This window comes from Buteo buteo, chromosome 23 (genome assembly GCF_964188355.1).
Source record: "Buteo buteo chromosome 23, bButBut1.hap1.1, whole genome shotgun sequence".
In the NCBI taxonomy this organism is placed as follows: domain Eukaryota; kingdom Metazoa; phylum Chordata; class Aves; order Accipitriformes; family Accipitridae; genus Buteo; species Buteo buteo.
In genome coordinates, this window is record NC_134193.1 from 11,750,327 (window position 1) to 11,769,036 (window position 18,710).

At 61.2% G+C, this 18,710-nt stretch overlaps 1 protein-coding gene across 1 annotated transcript; it reads left to right on the forward strand.

Annotated features, from left to right (window-relative positions):
- The first annotated feature begins 13,903 nt into the window (after positions 1–13,903).
- Positions 13,904–17,567, forward strand: RNF224 (ring finger protein 224). Its single transcript, XM_075054902.1, has 2 exons — positions 13,904–15,741; positions 16,601–17,567. Exons 1-2 carry the CDS (start codon positions 15,098–15,100, stop codon positions 17,097–17,099), a joined length of 1,143 nt encoding a protein of 380 aa, XP_074911003.1. The 5' UTR covers positions 13,904–15,097; the 3' UTR covers positions 17,100–17,567.
- The last annotated feature ends 1,143 nt before the right edge of the window (positions 17,568–18,710 follow it).

Here is an 18,710-nt window from a genome sequence, read left to right on the forward strand (position 1 = left end):
ACTGATGTGCCATGGGTGCTGGGTTGAGGTTGGCAATGGGTGAATTGCTCTTCCCGAAGTCCCCATGCAATAGCACGGAGCCACCTCGCACCACCCCTGTCCCCGTGGCACGTTACAGATGAGGATGCATGAGCACCCAGGGTGTGGAGGGGGACATCTCCTCCGTGCTGGCCAGATGCTCTGCCTGAGCGGGGATTCTGCACGTGGGTAGGACAGAGCTGGCAGGGGAGATTTTGGCACTGGTGTCAACCAAAGTGGCCCAGCTCCGTGCTTGCCTCCTGCTTGCTTACACATTTGGTGGCAGCTCTGTGCAGGGACAGCCACTGGCTCCTGGTCCAAAGCCCATTGGGAACAGCCCACCCTCAGCCCCAAAGCGCTCAGCTGCTGGGAGGAGACGGGAAGGACTTGCCCCGGGCCAGGAAATCCTTGCTTTCTCCTCCAGCTGGGCCACAGTGGGCAGCCACAATGCACGCTTCCCCCACGCCACTGCCAAGCCCCGGCATGACCTGGCGGCCGGTCGGGCTGGGGAGCTGCAGGGGAGAGGGACGGAGGGTGAGTGCAGGACGGCGATAAGGAAACCGGCTCCTCTCCCGGTTCCTGCGGCCGGTGCGAACCCAGAAAGAGGCAGGCAGCAGGCCAGGCGCCGGCCGACTCGTGCAATACCGGTTCCGGCTGTGCCAGCCTAGCCACTGGATTATTTATCTGACTCATTATCCTTGAGGAATGCAGCATCCCCCCACCAGGGCAGAGCGGAGCTTAAACCAGAAAGGCTTTGGGCTCTGCAACCGCAGCTTTAGCATCCCCCATGTACGTGGATGGCATACAGCATAAGCTTGGAGGAGCCCAAATGCACCAGGTGTTGCAAATGCACCTCTGCAGTGTCCTCACCTCTCCCACAGGCACACGGGTGAACCGGGCAGGCAGATGGGTGCCCAGCACCCATGCACACCACGTGTGCATGTATGCCCCAGCTGTGCAAAGCACCTGCTGTGTTTTGCACGTCCCCGCGGTGCCGCCAGCATCCCTGTCCCCCACTGGCAGGCCTGCGGGGTGGCTGAAATGTCACATCAGGAGAGCACAACATGTGCAGGACAGAGCTGGTGACAGATCCTGTCAGATCTGGGGAGCTGCCAACCCTTTCAGGGGATGTGCTTTTGCCGCAGGGTGAGCACCAGAGCCTCAGGGAGTTTTGCAGCGAAGCCTGTGCTGCCCCTCAGTACAGAGCTGAATCCCAGGAGCCGATGCCAAAGGCAGGATTGGGCCTGCTGCAGGACAGGTGCATGGCCCGGACCTCCCCAGGTGCGTGCAGCCCTATGTGCTGACCCAAGCGATGGGACACATTGTGGCACCGTAGGCAATCCTTCCCATCGAGCAGCTTTTGCAGGTAATTCCCAGGCTCCATTTTGGCTTTAAAAGCTGCCGCCATCCTTTGAGACACATTGCTTTCCCTAAGAAAGAACCAAGAACTGAGAAAACTCATTGCATGCCACAGGCAGACTACCTGGAGACAAGCAGTGCAGGGCTGCGACTCTGCACATGGGCACTGGGCAACGTGTGGGTGCCAAGGGCCTGTGCAATGGGGCACGGCTGTGGGGCTGCCAGGTTGCATGCCCACACCAGGCTGTGCCCACATGCTACATTGAAGGGCAGGTTCAGCCCTGGGACCCACCGGATGGGATGCTGAGCACAGGCTGCCAGCCTGGCCCGGGGGGCAGGAGCTGAATTTTGTACCGTGCTGGAGTTTCACACCCAGGTGCTGGAAATGGGGCTGTGCTGCTGAAGGGCATGGAACACAAACTCCTATAGCTGCCATGAGGCCCCAGACCCCCCCCCCGGCAGCTTTGTCCCCGTGAGCTGGTCTGTGCTCCCTACATCACATCACCCCTCAGAGATGCATGACCGGTCCCCTCCATGCCCGTAGCCCCCAGTGCCTCTTCCCCACTCGCCAGGTGACCAGCTGAGCCCCTGTGCTTGGTGGCACCGACCCCATGGGGTTCCCCTTACGGATGCTCACCCCACTAACGCCTCCTGCTCCCTGGGCCACCCCGTGGCCCTTCCCTCCATAACCCCCCAGCCTCGCTCTGCTTTTTAATGAGGAGGCAGCTGAGAATTAAGGCAAACACCTTGGAGAAGACATCGCACAGCAGAGGGGCCCATGGAGGGAGCCCTATAATGTCCCAAAAGAAATCATCCCATCCATCTGGCTTTGTTTCACACAGCCTGAATTTATCATAAAATCATTTAGGTTGGAAAAGAACTTCAAGATCATGGAGTCCAACCATCAACCGTGCCCACTAAACCATTTGGTGTTTGGCTTCCCATTACTGCATTGGCCCAACTCATCCCTGTGCCCTTTTCACACACTGACCACCTACGAGCTCTCCTCAGGGTCAAAAAAGTCTTCAGTCCCACCAAGGTTTGGTGAGAAGCCACCATCTGTGTTGGGGGGTCTCCCTGAGCTGCTCCCCCAGCTGGTTGCAAAACCTTTCCCTCTAGGAAACCCTGCTCTACATCATCCTGTTACTGATGGGCTGGAAAGAACATCACCACCCTCCTGTGCCTGTGCCATGGCACTGCGTCTCTCCAGAAGCCAAAGGAAAATATTCAGCAAACACGACCTGTCCATGAGTTTTTGTGTCCTGGTGACTGGGAGAGCCCCTGGGAGGAGCTGGGGAAGCTTCACCAACCCTGATGCTGCATGCGTTCCAGTTCCCCAGAGGAAGGATGCCCAGTAGTGGGATGTGCCTGCGTCTTTCTGGTTTGTTTTTTTAAACAAATTAATGCCCTTTTTGCTGCGTGTGAAGCACCAGTGAATTGAGGCATCCTGTGAGATCGCTGTAGTTACTGGTATCCTGCAAAAAATCCTAAAAGCTTGTGTTCAGTCATGCAGGATCCAGGGGCTGTGGGTACCGTGCCATGGTACTGCTGTGAAGACCCAAGATCTTTTATGGATGGCTATTGCAGGAATTGCTGAGCCCAGCACTTTCCTCCTGGCTGGATGTCCCATGGTTGGGGATGGTCCCCTGCAGCACCCAGACCTGCCATCAGCTGCCCATGCAGGGAAGCCGGCCCCCGGCCCCCTCCATGGGGCTGCCCCCTCAGTTTTGGACTGCTGGGAAGTGGTAGGGACTGCAGGCAAGCTCATGGGTCCATTAAAAAAAAAAAAGAAAGCAACAGGTTAGCTTTTTCTCCTGTTTCTCCTGGTTTTCTCAGGCTCCTCCTCAAATCACAGAGGTTGTCTCCTGGGCTAAACGGAGCCAGAGCACCTTCCTCTGGAAGCACCGTGGCATCTCATGAGGACCTCCCTCTTCATTACCTCTTCTAGCACAGGACATTGCCTGGGTGGGCACCAAGCTTTCGGTTGGTTTTTTTCTGTTGAATTTTTTTTTCCCCTGCAAACAATTGCAGGAAATTAGGCTGGTTTTAAGCAACAAATAGCGATGCATTAGTTCAGCTCCTCCATTTACTCAAGGAGTGCACAGCTCTGAATCGCCTGCCGGATCCCAGCTCAGCAAGTCCCACACAGGACAACTCCAAAACAGCAGCTTGGGCTCCGGTGCAGCAGGTTTTCCATCTGAGGATTCTCCATCACCTATAAACCCTCCAAGAATCCATGCAAGACTGCCAGATGTGGCTCTCGGAGCTCAATTTGGAGTTGTATCTTGCTAAGAAATTAAATATTTGAACTTCAGACTCCAGATGAGGGGTTGCTGCTCCTGGACTGGCAGCAACTCTCCTTGGCTGGGTCTGCGCTGCCACAGCTCTGCCCCATCACCTGAACCGGACGGACAAATGCTGAACAACTCTGCCATGCCCAAACTTCCCTCCGTGGCTCCAGCAGGATGGGGGGACAAGGAGTAGGGAGTGATGCTTTCCAAGGCTGAAAAGGGCAGATTTAGGATTTCATTCCCTGAATCTACCTCCTGGTGAATAACACTGAATTTGAAGGACTTACTTACCTCCATCTGCACGGACTGCAGGAGTCCTGGGGAGGGGGGCTGGTGCCCATCATCCCCCGCCAGCAGGGAAAGTTGAGCCCTGAGTCACCTCCTGCCTGTGGGGTGCAGCCTGGTGCTGGGCTGTCTGTCTTGTCTCTCTGGGGGCAGGACGATCCTCAGTGCCTGGGGGCCCAGAGCTGCACGGATGCAGGTCTGCCTGATGCTGCAATGCTCTGCAGCCAACGAGGGATGGTGATGGGCACAGCTCCTGGAGCATTGCCAGAGCAGCCAGCGCAACCAGTCCTGGTGTCTTAACCTCCCTGAGTGCGTTTGCTGGCTGTGTGTGACGACAACCTCCCTCTCTCATGGGTGTCCCCCTTCCCAGCTCCCATTACAGACAAAACCACATTTTCAAGGTGCCTGGTTTCTGGAGGACGGACCCTAGTGACACCAGCTGCCCCACGCATTGCAGAGGCTGGGGCTGGATGCGTCCCCTGTCCAACAGCAGCACCCACATATCCCATTGGTGCTGCAGCAGGTCGGCACTGAGGCTGAAGGGAGCGCTGGGAGCGTTGATATGGGCACTCATGAGAGTGCACTGGTGCTTGGTGAGGATGGAGGTGTCACTGAAGCCATCCTCATGGGTGGGATGCTTGTAGGGGCACTGTCCCATGTGGGTTCGCAAGTGGGAGCTCTGCACAAAGCCCTTCCTGCACTTGGAGCATTTATAGGGTCTCTGCTGCAGGGGCCTTTTGGGACAAGGGCTCTCTGTGTTGTCCCTGACGTCCCCAGCAGCCTGGGAAGGAGTGTCCCCATGGTCCCCTGATGTGCCAGAGCCTCCACCTCCTCCACATTCTCAGCATCTGCCAGAAGAAAGAAAACTCAGCTGTAACTTCTTCCATGGACCACCCGCACCTACCGGAGACCCTGCTCCCACGGGAGTCACCCACAGCTGGGTCAAAGTACGCCCAAGGAGATTAACAAGCCCCAGGAGGGCCCAGGACCTGCCCTGGTGGCAGTGCCCTCCCCAGCCTTGGTGTTCAGGAGTTTATCTGTGACATGGGAGAAGAGGGTTGAAGCTCCCTGTCTGATGCTGACACTGGGCTGGTGAGGTTTGAGGAGGAAGGAGGGATGCTGCTGTGACCCTGAATTCATCAGCTTTTGGGGACACCTTGCCTTTAGGCAGCAGCCCAAATGACAGATGCCATGGTGGCCACCTCAGCCTGGTAGGGACCTTATAGGGTCCACAGAGGATGTAGTTACTCCTGGTCCTTTTCCTTGCCAGAGGACCTGGATTAACCCAATGCCCACCAGCAGTGCTGTAAGCTTGCTGCTGCGGGACAGGTTCCAGGTACGTCACTGCTGCGCCAACGGCCAGGAGGAAAGGAGCTGTTAAAGACACTGTTGGCCCAAGAGCAAACTGGCCATCAGGAAATTGAGGCTGGAAAGGAGAAAGCTGCCAGATCCTGACCAGGAGAGCTGCCGCTGAGGCTGGAACGGCTTTCCCGAGGAGACTGCAACCAGCCCAGCTGCTGCAGAGCTGGCGCCAGAGCCTGTGAGGAATGAGATGGGAGCTGCTGTGGTGAGATGCCAGGGAGGGACATCAGCCGGGATGGAGGCACTTCAGATTAAAGCTAGCACCCTGCTCAGAGCGGTTGTGTGAGGTCTGCAGTCCGGAGTGGCATGTGGGATGTCTCTACCCCAAAAAGCTCAGAGGTGCTAATGAGGTGAGCTTCACTTTGGAGCCCCTTTGGGAGAGGGAAAGCACTGAGGACACAGGGTGCTGTTGCAGGGTCTCGGGGTCCCCCCGACCTGAGCTGTGCCTGGCGTGCAGCCTCGCAGCTCCCTGCAAGCAGAGCCGCTTATGAACAGGGATGTGCATGGAAATCTGGGGCAAAAAGCCAAAATGAGCAAGTCCTGAGGCGCTGGGAGGAAGAGAAACTCGCTGCTGGAGAGTGCCACAGCGACATCCCCCGCACGAGCAGGGACATGCTGTGCACAGGCAGGCAGGGCTGGGGTTATGGCAGGACACCTGGGAGGATGCTGCCTCTTTTTTTATGCCTGCTTAGCAAAATATATGAGTTTTTCTCTGGGGACACAGCTCAAGATGGGAAAACCTGGCAGTGGTGAGGCCCAGTGAAGGGACAGGGGCTGCCGGTGGCTCTCCTCTGGGCAACACTGTGGGAGCAGAGAAGCCCTGGGGGTGTCTGTGCAGGTGTTTCACAGCTTTCAGAACCCAAGAGCTGGGTGCTGTGATGCTGGTTATGCATGGTGCATGCTCTGCTGCACCCCTAATCTCAGTCCTTAGTAGGGAAACTGAAGCACAGAGCTGCTACGGGTCCCCTCTCCCAGCGCTAGAGCTGGTCAGAGGAGGGTTTTACCTCCCAGCTTCTCCAAAAAAAATCCCAGGCCTCCCTCTTCCCTTCCTTCCACCCCCTGGGAGGTCACTGAGTCTCTTTACAGGGCAAACCACACTTTGGGAGCTGCAAGCCCAGCAGGCTCCAGGATGGAGGGACCAGCCACAGTGGGCAGGCAGAGGAGACTGAAGCTTGCAGGCAGGGTGCTGGCAGCAGGGCATTCTGACCGCTGGGCGCCTGGCCAGCTCAGCACCCACCAGCGTCTGTCCCCCATCACAGGGACAGTGCTGCCAGGGCCAGGCAGGGTCCCATCACCTGCTGGAGCTCTCCTGCTTGCTCCATGGGTGCCAGGGGTGCAGCCCCCAGCCCAGTGTCCCCACTCACCTGGGACCAGGCTGGGCAGGCAGGGCAGTGGTGGGCACCATTGTGAGCAGGATGAGCCTGTGCAGCCCCAGCTCCTCAGTGCAGGTGAGAAATGTAGTTTGCTGTTGCAATGGCCAGAAGGAAGCAGCTTTTCCCTTTGCAAAGAGCTGTGGGTAATTCAATCCCAGGAGGATTCAGCTGCAATCTGGGGCACTCTCTGCCCTGCGCCCATCCCCAGGCTGCCCTGGCCCCATGTGCACAGCCCTGCCCCCAGTATCCCTCGGTCTTCTGGGAAGGACAGGTTTCTGCTTGTGGGAAGATGTTGGGGCTCTGCACAAGCCAGTTTTGGGGGCTTGGTGTTGGGAAGAGTGACACTGGCTGAGGGCATCACAGCAGTGTCACACGGCAGGGACATGGCTGGAGTAGGGAACCTGTGGTGGCCCTGTCCCACCCCATGGCATGCTCAGCCACCAGCACAGGGGAAACTGTCCAGCTGCAGAACAGAAGCTCTGTCCCACACCCTGGGGACAGGACACCTGGCTGGGCACTGGCTCCCAGCAAAACCCACCCTGTCCCCAAGAACCCAGAAGCAGGGACATCGTGCACTGGAACCCCTGGCAGTAAGGACCCTCCCGAGAAGCCCAAAGTCCTGCAGCCTTCAGCAAAATGCCCATTCAGGACCCACAGGGGACACACAGGACACGTGGGTGTCCTGCCCAGGGCAGGGCAGAGCAGTGAAGCTGTGGCAGTGCCATGTCCCCATCAAGCCTTGTTCCACCAGGCCAGGCTGGCAGCATCTCCCGTTGCCCCTGCACATTCCAGCTTTCCCTGCAGCTTCCCCAGTGACGTGGCAGCACTGAGGGGACCCAGTCTGGTATCTCCCGCTGCCCTGAAGGAGGATGCCAGGTCTGGATGTGGGGCTGGGATGCTCCTGTGCTGCCTTCCACCCAGACACCCTGGCTGGCAGGCTGGTCTCCACGGTCCCCATTGTCCCCTCAAGGCTCAGCTCTTGCTCTGTTCGGGGATGGCCATCTCCTGCCAGCCACAACCAGAGCCATGGGGCAGGAATTTTGGGGCTATGTCCGAACTGAAAGCCCTGACCCTGTGGTAGGGTGGCAGGAGGGGACACCGGAGGAACAGCCTCTTGCAGAGGAGCTGTGGGGGGTGGCTGTGGCCCACAGGGCTGCAGGCAAGGCTGGTAACAGCCATGGCTTCTGGCAGTTGGGGACATTGTGTCCCCATGCTGATGCTGGGCCCAGCTCCTTCAGCGCTGGTGTTTTCCTTGCTGGCAGGAAGCCACGAGCCTGGGGAGGTTGCAGGCAGCACTGCCCTGCCTGCAGCCCTTCCTGCTGTCCTGGCAGGGCTGATGCTGCCCCAGAACCCCTCCACGGGCCCAGCAGGTACTGGTGAGTGGGACAAGGCAACACCAGGGAACCAAAGGAGCCCTGGCAGCTGGCGATGGTGGGGACAGGGACATGGGCTTTGTGATGGTGGGAGTGTGGCAGGATCAAGGCCCCAAGGCAATGGGGTCTGGCCTCTGGGCTGAGTTTTCAGTTGGGATATTCCAAAAAAGCCTCACACAAGAGCAGGACTGAGGGCTGGCACTCCCACAGGGTCTCTCCCGCCTGGTTGCGGGTGGAGGGTGCTGAAAATTTGCATCTTTTCTCTTGCAGCACTTCTGGTCCCGGGGACTGGCACATGTGCCAGCATCCCTCTCCTTGCCCTTGTGCCAGCTGTGTCCCTCACTCCATGCAGTCTCATGTGTTTCACCCTCCACTGATGCCCTGGGGGCAGGCACAGGGCAGCACCCCAAACCCATCCTGGAAAAGGCTCTGTTGGTGGGCACAGGTTCACACCATGGCTGACATTCCACCACAGATCCTCCTGAAGCCCAAGCACATACCAGGTTGCTTGGGTCCAGCACACTTGGTTCATACCCCTCTGGCTGCCTGGGAGCCCAGGGATCAGCTGGAGGGATGAGGATCCCAGTGGAGACCTGGCATTGGGGTGTCAGGGCTGGAGAGGAGGGGCACAGCTGGGCAGGGTGTGAGGGACCCCTGGGCTGCAGGAACCTGCGTGCCCCTGGGGGCAAGCAGAGCCTGGCAGGTGGGTCTGGGGGCTGCCAAAAGGTCAGGAATCCCCCTGCTCAGGACCTGTGCATGGTACTCAGTGCCTTCTGCCCATGGTGTGCAGTACCCCCACTCCACTGCCCCTGCCTGCTGCCCGGTACCAGTGTGTAGTGCCAATGCTGGTGCCCGTGCTTGGTGCTGGAGCTCAGCACCCGGCGCATGGCACTCAGTGCTGGTGCTGGTGCCAGTGGCTGGTGCTGGTGCCAGTGGCTGGTACTGGTGCCTGTACTGGTGTCAGTGCCCAGTCCTGGCGGTGGTGACGGTGCATGGTACCACTGCTGCCTGTGTGGTGTCCAGCGTGCACTGTGTGGTGCTGCTGCCAGTGCACAATACCAGTGCCCATGCTGGTGCTGGTATCCACTGCCTGGTGCCAGAGTCAGTGTCCAGTGGCTGGTACCAGTGGCTAGTGCTGGTGCCTGGTGCGCGATGGTCGGTGCTGGTGGTTTTGCCTGATGCCCAGTGCCCAGTGCCCAGTGCCTGGTACTGGTGCCCATTTCCTTGTGTCCCCTGGCTGGTGCCAGTGTCCAGTGTAGGCGCGGGCCCGTCGGGCGGTGGGTGCCGAGGAGGTGGGTGCCAGGGCAGTCGGGCGGCGGGGGCCGGGGCGGTCGGGCGGCGGGTGCCGGGGCGGCGGGTGCCGGGGCGGTCGGGCGGCGGGGGCCGGGCCGGTCGGGCGGCGGGGGCCGGGGCGGTCGGGCGGCGGGGGCCGGGCCGGTCGGGCGGGGCGGTCCGTGCAGGAGGAAGCGCAGCCGGCGGCAGAGCGGCCCCGGAGCCGGCCGGAGCCGCGCGGTCGGTGAGTGCCGGGAGCGACCCGCTGCCCGCGCCCTGCCTGCTCCCCCCCGCCCCTTCCCTTGCCCCCCTCTGCCTGCCCTGCCCGCCCCGCGTCCTGCCTGCCCTCCTGCTCCTGCCTGCCCCCTGCCCCCCGCCCCGGTTCCCCTTCTCCCCCCCGCCCCCGCCTGCCCCGGTCCCTGCCCCTCTCCCTACTGCCCCTGTCCTGTCCCCTCCTTCCCCTGCCTCCGCCTCTCCTTCCCCCGTACCCCTTTTCTCCCTGCTCCTCTCCCCAGTGCCTGCCCCCCACCTCTGAGACCTCTCTCCCCCCCCCAGAAGCTCCTACCCCACCCCACTGCCCTACCTGCCCGCTGTCTCCCACCCAGCACCCCCTCCCGCCCCGCCAGCACCCTGCCCACCCCCATGTCTCCCTGCCCAGGTGTCACCCTCTCTTGCCTCCCCTCCCGGCCCTGCCATCAGAGCCACACGGCCAAAGTGTACGGGCTGCATGTCGGGGTCCCCTGGGGCTGGCAGGGAGGGAGGACCATAGCTCTGCACCCTGGTCCCAAACCAGTGGGGTCTGCCGGGGGTCCCTTCTCCGTGCCATGAGAACAACCCTGGCACTGACACCCCGCACACCCTGGGTTAATGGGGTCTCTGTCTCATGGGAGGTAGGCAGTGCCAGCCAGGCCACACTTGCTGACAAGGAGCAGGGACATGGATCGTGGCGTCAGCCTGAAGAACCCCTATGCCAGCGTCAACATCCCACGGGACCAGTTCCAGCAAAGCTTTATCACTCGCTACCTGAAGGATGAGCCCACCGTCATTGCCAACCCTGCAGCTGTGCCCACCTACGGCGTGGAGGAGCAGGCGGACCCCACTGGCAGCTGCAACAGCCCAACCATTTCCACGGAGAAGTCCTGGTCCCATCCCTACAACCCCTATGCCAGCCTGAGGATGCCCAACAGGGAATTGCCCGACTCCTTCTACACCGTCACCCTGGACAAGCCACCCAAGGACCAGGAGTGCGAGGCCAGCAGGGGATGCGGCTGCTGCAAGTTCTGCCCCTGCTGCAGAAAGTGCTGTTGTGTTATCTCCTAAGGGCCCTGCGGCACCCGTGGGATGTGCTGACCATGGGATCGGGTCAGGTGGCCCCATGGGGACATGGCTGCCCAGCCTGGGCACCCCATGGAGCTGCCCTGGCGCCCGGCAGAGCTGGCAGCTGGGAGGTGGCACTGGCTGGACTCTGCCGTTGCTTTTCGCCCCTGAGCTCTGCAGCCAGGTGTGCCGGTGATGGGCGCCTGCCAGGCCCTGAGAGCCCATTCTAGGGCGTGGGGGAGGAGGACAAGTCCCCCTTGCCCCACTGAGGCCCGGGAGCCTTGAGGATGATCTGTGCCAATGCAGATGCCACCGAGAAGTGCCTACACTGCAGCACTTGGAGCCTGTGATCCTGTACACTGACCCTGCCAGTCTGCCCTTGCTGGGAAACTTCCAACTCTGGGGAAGGTACAGGCATTGCCCACCTGACGGAGGGTAGGTTTGGATGATGGCAGCCCTGTGAGCGTGGCAGAGGAGCGCATCGTCATCGCTGTCTTGGAGTGGTGGAGAGGAGCCAGGGACGTGTCCCCAGCCAGGATGGGGACCCACCTCCCCAGAACTGAGCGGCCCCCCCACCCACAGCATCATGGGGATGCTGCAGCACCCTGGGCTAAGCTCCGGCTGGGTACCGCTCCTCCTCGCCACACTGCCCATGGGACAGAGGGAAGGAGACAGGAAGGACAGACAGACAAAGCATGGCAGAGTGCTGGGCAGTGGTCCAGGGAGGCAACTGATGGCACAGCGTGGGTGTGGGTGTTAACATCCCAGTGTCACGAAGCCCCTGGCCCCATTCGGTTCCTCCTGCCATGTTTGCAGGGCACTGGGCACAACCCCTCACCCCATCCGCATCCCAGTTTGGGGCTCCCCACCGCCCTGGGGCAGGGTCCAGTGTGGAGGGCTGGCCCAGCTCCAACAGTGGGGTGGCACTGGGGCACCCCATTTGGGATGCAGATCCCCATGGTTTGCCTTCTGCAACCCCCTGGGCATTGAGGAAGGTGAGTGAGGAGCCTGCTGGCCTCTTCGCAGCATGCTGGGGTGGCTCCAGGCTGGGTTTTCGGCTGGGGCTGGTGCCGCTGACCTGGAACAAGCCCGCCGTTGTGTTGGCGTCCCACGGGCGGCTGTGCTGCCAGGCGGCAGCTGCGTAAGCACCGCGGCTGCTGCAGGAACTGCTTGGTCTGCAGGGGCAAGGGCTTGGCAAGAGCGCGTGTTTTAGCAGATGACTTCAGGGTGCTGCAAATAGAATTACAGCCTTCTCCTCCCCTGCCAAGGTACGCCTCTTCCCTCCACCCTGGGTTTTCTGGGATTCCCGTGTTACTTCTTGCTTATCCTGGCAGGTTGTATAAGGGCAGTGCAGGGCGCACACAGCCCTCTCCTCTCCCCTCAAAACCAGGCTTAACTGTTGCACTGCTGACTTGCTGCACCAGCAGTGGCACGCTGAGCTCTTCAGCTCACTGCTGCCTGCTGCCCTGCTGCCAGCCTGGGCCCAACGCTCCCCTCGCCCAGGAATTTCCAGTACAGCCTGCTCCTGCCCGCCTGGGGACACTGGCTGGTGCTCAGCCTGACCCTGCCAAGCCAGATGGCTGTCCTGTCTTTTGGAAAGAGAGAGCATGGCTTTGGCGGGGGTGGGGTGCTGGGGAAAGGGTAGGTTCCTGACTGGGCCAGCTGGGTGGGCTTTGTGGCCTTGCCCCACCTGGCTGCGACCCTCTGGAAGCCCACCAGCACTGGGAGCCCACCACTGCTTGGAGCGCACCACCACTGAGATCCCACCACCCCTGGGAGCCCACCATTGCTGGAAGCCCATCACTACCAGGAGCCCACCACTGCCTGGAAGCCCACCACCCTTGAAATCCCACCACCCCTGGGAGCTTCTGGGCTGGGGTGGCAGTGGCTTGGCAGAGGTGCAGGGCAGAGCCCTGCCAGTTTGCCCCCCCTGCTCTGACCCCTCTGTCTGGCCCAGGTCCCATGCCTGTGGGTGGCCGGAGGGTGTGCAGCTTTCAGGAGGACGTTGGCAGGGACAGAGCCCCATGCTGCCCTGCACAAGCAGTGCTCTTGTTCGCCCTGACTGGACCGCGGGCAGTGCTGGCATGGGGACGGGCAGATCCACCCCTCGTTTGCTTTTGTGGCCCCGACGCCAGGCCTGCCCTGCCGCAGCGACGTGACGTCACCATGTTGGCTTGACTGAAACCCGCATCCCGCCGAGGCTGCTCAGTGCCCTGGGGGTCTGACGCGCTCTGCGGGGACAAACACGGTTTGGGGAGGGAAAAATGTCCCCAAGGGGTGTGTGGTGCCTTCAGCAGGGCCCTGGGACTAGTGGGGCTGGCATCAGCAGAGGGGCCAAGGTGCGAGGAATGTGCTGGCCCGGTCCGGGCAGGGTGCTGGCAGGGTACAGCATCTGCCAGCAGTGCTGTGTGTCACCACTGCCCTTCGCTCTGCCTAACCTTGGGGCGATGGCAAACAAGCTGGGAGAGGCCAGGCAGAGCGCTGCCTGCCAGACACCTGGGCAATGATTAAGCTGGAGGCAGCAGGAAAGCCAGGGGTGTGAGCAGGGGAGGGCACAGGTTGCTTCCCCAGACCTTGACAGGGCTCTGGGTGACATGGGCAGCTGCATGCAGGGTCCTATGTGTGTGCCCTGGGTGTGTTACATCTTCGAAGGGTGCTCAGGGGTGCAGAGGGTTGTGCTGTGTGATTGCCACCCACCTCCTGCGTCTGGAGTGTGGATGGTGATGCATGGCTCTGGCTCATCTGGATCAGACCTTTGCACTCCCCTGAAGGTGCCACTCCCTGCCCTGCTGTGCTAAAGGTCCCTGCAGCTCTTGATGATGAGTCCTGGGAACAGGAAAAGACATTTCCCACCCATGCGTGTCGCTGCTGATTGCAGATACACCTTCCCTGTGCCCGTGTTTGGGTGTTTTGGCAGGGCTTATGGAGCCCAGCTGGGGCTGAAGGCTGGTTTCAAGCAGCATGCCCCTTTGGTGTCACCCTGCGTGGCTTGGCAGATGCACAGCCCACCAAGGGCTCCCCCCACCCCAAGCCCTGCCTGCGGGGTGCAGAGTGGGTAAGCTGGGGTGCACTGCCCTGCACCAGGGACTTGCATGCAATGGGCAGAAGTGGCCGAGGGCAGCTGGGCACAACCCCTCGATGGGACGCAGCTCTGCTGGCACCTGGGAGGGGGACATGAGGGCTGACGGGCAGGGGATGCACAGGGGCTGGAGTGGGGTAGGAGAGCAGGCAGGGTGCCTGAGTGTGTTTGCACATTTCTGCAAGGAGAGGCAGCCAAGGGGGGGGGGTCACTGCCCCTGGGCAGTGCCAGAGGTACCCCCAGTTGTGCATGGAGCCAAGCCCATCCCTCCCACCCATATAGTCTTTTTGGGCAGGGGTTCCTATGGCCCAAAGGGACCGACACCTGCTTGCTCCATACCTCGCCCTGCAGCAGGTGAAGTCAGGCCACCAACGTACTTTGGGTGGGAGAGTGACTTCTTGCCAGCTTTGGGACACGCCTGGACATCCCCCGGCATCCAGCTGTCTGCATGCCCCTGGGCACACAGCCTTGGAGGGAGCACACTGTGCCCACCTGGACGCCAGCTCTGCCCTGGCTACCGGCATCCAGGGTGCTGCCACCCACCCCCCAGGCATGCAGGGTGGTACCCTGAGATGCCAGGGCACAGCAGGAATCCCACGCAGCTGGTTCCTGATCTGCCCAGGGCACACGGCCCTTGCCCCCACCTCTGCCAGTGGCTTTGGCCAAAACCGAGGCAGCCGGCACAGCCCTGTCCCAAGCTGGCTGCCCTGCCATCCCTTGCCTGCCGCCAGCCCAGCAAGGAGAGGACAAAACCCTGCCGTGGGGTGCCATGCCTGTGCCTGGGGACCCATGGGCACATGCACCCTGTGTGTACTGCCTGGGGAAACCTGTGACTGTGGAGGTGTCAGGATATGGCCACTGTGGCCCCGAAAGTGCTGCGCTGCCGGCTCTGCTGCCTTGCTCCCGAGCAAGGGGTCGAGTTTTCTGCAGAGCCCGGTGACCCTGTGGCTCTTCGTTTCCAAAACCCCCAATTCTTGGTGCCGAGGAGTGCTGGAAACATGGCCCGAGGGCTGCTGAAATGTTTGGTAAGCAGGCAGCACGGGAGAGCCTGTCTCCCTGCCTGCATTGCTGCCTGCTCCTGCCTGGAGTAGGAGCTGCTGCCCTCTCCTGCTCCCATGCAGAAATGCTGCTGAGTGTCCTGGCAGTCCAGCCCTGGCTCCAGCATGTGCTTTTCTCCTCCAGGATCCTGGTCCAGGATCCATCCCCCTACCACACTCCCCGTTTTAAGTCTTCCCCTGCCCAGAGCACGCTCTGTGTGGAGGCTGTGGCATTGCTGCCGCACCAAAGGCCGGGCAGGGGGCTGGCAGCTGCGGGGACTGTGTCTGCCACCGCCCTGGTGCTGTCACCTCCCCTGGATCATGCATTGTCATGAACCTTGCAGGTGTCACCGAGGGGTGCTGGGCTGTCCCCAGCCTGGTGATGAGCATCGGTCCTGGCAGAGCCAAGGGTAACTCAGCCTGCAACGCAAGAGCCTGCAGCCCCAGCTGGAAGAGCAGGGCAGGTCACGGACACGTCTATGGCAGCAGTCACGCTCAGGCACCGGACAAGAAGCACGACCCCACATGTGGGCACTGCCAGCTTGGACCAGGCTGGAACCTCAGTGTCCCTGTGCCAGCCCCAGCCCCTCCACCCCCGCGAGCCTGGAGCCTCGCTGTGCCCTCCCACTCTGATCGCAGACGTCCCCGCAGCCCGAACCACCTGGGGATGTGTGGGCTGGAGTGTCTCTGCTGGCCAACATCTGCCCATATGTTCTTGGCCATGGGGGGTGGCCGAGGATGTGGAAGACTCCGCCACTGCTGCCCAGATGTCCAAGCCCTCTCTGCCCACAGTGAAGCCCAGAGTTCCTTGGCCTCATGGGGAGAGTTTCTTCTGCTAATGAAGCAGAAATGGATGGTTAATGACTGCTGCCGGGGCTTAGATTTCAGAGGTCTTTGTTATCCTGGTGCCTGTAACCCAATCCCCCAGACTTGGCTTCCTGGCAGCAGATCCGATAGCGTGCCTGTCCCTGAAAGGTGAGCCCCTTCCCACTACCACAGCCACCAGCAGCCGCTGCAACCTGGCTGGGGAGCTGCTGGCCGCTCGGGCCCCCGATGCTCCCCATGGGACTGCTACAGCCCCCCGGGATGGCACAGCCCTTCTGCCACCTACCCTGAGGCCCTGGGGGAGCATCTCAGGACAGGTAGGGATGGGGGACAGGGGAGGAGGGGAGGAGAGGTATGCCTGTATATCAAAATGCTTGAGGTCACCTGTAGAGAGGGTGTGGGGTCTTGGTGGCCTCCAGGAGAGGTTGCAAGTATGCTGGTGGGTACCAGATGCCCCTTTAAGATAAGGCTGGACCCCCCAACTCCTCCCTGCCAGCCTGTGTGCTTTGTCCCCTGCTGCTGACAGCGGTGCCATGGCGGCCTGGCACAGCCCAGGACTGGCAAGGAGCAAGGCTGTGGCACTGCCTGGTCCTCTGGACGCTGCTCCCCTGCTCACCCAGCTGACACACTCCTGCCCATCCCATATTCCTCACCAACCCAGAGCCTGGGCAGGCTGCTGAGGTCCAACCAGTTCCGACCCCCCATGGGACATAAGGGGCATTTGGCAGAGCTCCCAGCAGAGATGCAGGGTGGCACCAGGGGAAACGCACTCCCCCTTGGATGCCAGCAGAGCCATCTGTAGTGGCAGGGTCCTGCTTTTCTAGGCAGGGCTGCCCATGGGGCAGGCAGGCAGGCAGCAGGCAGGGATGTTAGGCAGGGAGCCTGATGCCCCTGGGAACCCATCACACGGGTCTGGTCCCCATACCTCCCAGGCATCAGATGCACTCAGAGGTGGCGTCCCACACCTGGGCCGTGGGTCTGATGGCTCCTCTTGCCTTCCCCTCCCCAGCATGTCCCAAGCCGGTGGCAGCCCCCGGGCGGAGGACGCGGGGCTGTGTGTCAGGGTGCACTCGAGCCGGGGCAGCCAGCGGGTTGAGTGCATCATCTGCTACTCCTCCTACGACCTGTGTGGCCGGTTGCCGCGCCGGCTCTACTGTGGCCATACCTTCTGCCAAGCCTGCCTGAAACGCCTCGACGCCGTCGCCAACGAGCAGCGCTGGATCCCCTGCCCACAGTGCCGCCAGAATACGCCCACGCCGCGTGGCGGCGTTGCCATGCTCGACCTCGACCTGGCCACCTTCCTTGCTGTCAAGGCTGACAAGGAGCATCCCCAGGTGGCCGGCAGGTCCCAGCCTGACCTGGCCACCAAGGGCTCATGCAAAGAGAAGGCGGTCACCCAGCAGCCGGCGGTGCTGTGCCAAGACGCGGTGCCTCCAGTGCCGTTCCCCCGACACAGCTGCTGCCAGCTCTGCCTGTGCTGTGGGGTGACGGCGGCCTTCGAGAGCTGAGCATGAGGAAGGGGCTGCTGGCAGTGCGAAGGCAGCTGACCTTCTGGGGTGCAGGCTGGGACCATTTTTGGGGACCCCACACCATGCCCCAGGCCCACATGTGGACAGTAGTGATGGGGCTGTGCTGGCAGCCTGGGAAGGGCTTCAGCTTGCTCAGGGCTTGCTGTCCATCCTGCTGGGATTTGGGATGCTATGGTGGGCGGGAGGAGGATGCCACCACTCCCTCATCCTGCCCACCCGCCCCTCTGACAACTCAGAAACCTGGACCAACCACCACGGAAGTCCCCTGGTGCCTGGCCCAGGGCTTGCTCATGCCCGGTTTCTCCATGCATGTGGCTCTGCAGCAGGGACACCCTCTGCTGAGCATCCCCCGGGCAGGGGACACAGGAACCTGGCATAGCACAACGATGCTCTGGGGAGCGTGTGGCACCCCAAAAACTTCACGCCTATTAAACAACGCTCTGTTGGCCCTGCTGGGCTGCATGTCTTGGTCGTATTTGTGGGAAAGCCTCAGGCTAGCCCAGGGAGAGCCCTGCCTGCGGTTGGGGTGGGACTGGGAGAAGTGACCTGCCCTGCTGGATTGCTTTGCTTTAAGTGTTTGTTCTGTTGGCCAATTGCATGAGAAATTTGGGCATTGGGGTAGCCGGACAGTTGAAATTGAGGGTGACAGAGCCCACAGGAGTTCCTGCTTGGCCTTGTGCTCCATGGCTTGTGCCAGGTTTGGTTTTTCTGCCTGACCCTCTCCCCACCTCCCTACCTGCACACCTGGATGCAGCCTGTGGAGAAGCTCCTCTGCTGTTTTTCCAGGTTGTGTCTTTGCATGGCTTTCCCTGCCTGACTCTGAACAGGGAGCACAAGAACAAGAGCCCAAACAGCCAGGAGTGAGTTTAACAGAGGCCAAATGGGGAAGGACTGGGGTGCGCCAGGGTGATGTTAATACAGTTCTTGGGCAGGGCTTGGCATTGCCTGGGCAGGTCTTGCAGTCCTTTCTCAGAGACCTTTTTCTGTATCTGTTTTGCATGTGGTTCATGAGCTCTTGCAATGTCCCAGCATCAGGCACCACTGGTTGCGCCTTGGGGTTCAGCAGGGGACCCCCAACCTGTGCCTGCCTGGGGCCAGTAGTGATCTTACGTCCCCTGGGCAGTCCTGGTGCTTGGCTGTCCCCTGAACTGGGTGCTAGGGCTGCAGCCAGAGGAGTCCAGCACCCATGCCATGTACAGCACTCCCCCCATGCACAGCACCCCACCCTGTGCACAGCACCCATGGTCTACAGAGCACCCACGCTATACACAGCACCCACACCGTGCATGGCACCCACGCCACGCACAGCGCTCATGCACAATTCTGCCACTTGGTGTCACCTGCTATAAAAAAGTCAGAGCTCTGAGACGTGCCCAGCACAGCCCAACCTGGGGAGCTCCAGCCATGGGAGCAAGGCCACCAGGCATGCCCCAGGGCAGAGGTGCCCAGGGGGGACAGCAGAAGCATGGTGTGGTTTAGGGACTCCTTGGGGTGGGCATCTGCCTGCCTCCGATCTTTAATTACATGGAAACATGCAGTAAATTAAAGCCTGCAAGAGTGGGATAAAAGCTGACATAAAGTCTTAAAGCA

What these genes read in the sequence shown, in the direction of transcription:
- RNF224 (XM_075054902.1), top strand. Translation starts at nt 15,098, where the DNA reads ATGAACCTTGCAGGTGTCACCGAGGGGTGCTGGGCTGTCCCCAGCCTG. An exon ending in AGCGTGCCTGTCCCTGAAAG is followed by an intron (nt 15,742 to 16,600) that starts GTGAGCCCCTTC and finishes TCCCCTCCCCAG; the next exon opens with CATGTCCCAAGCCGGTGGCA.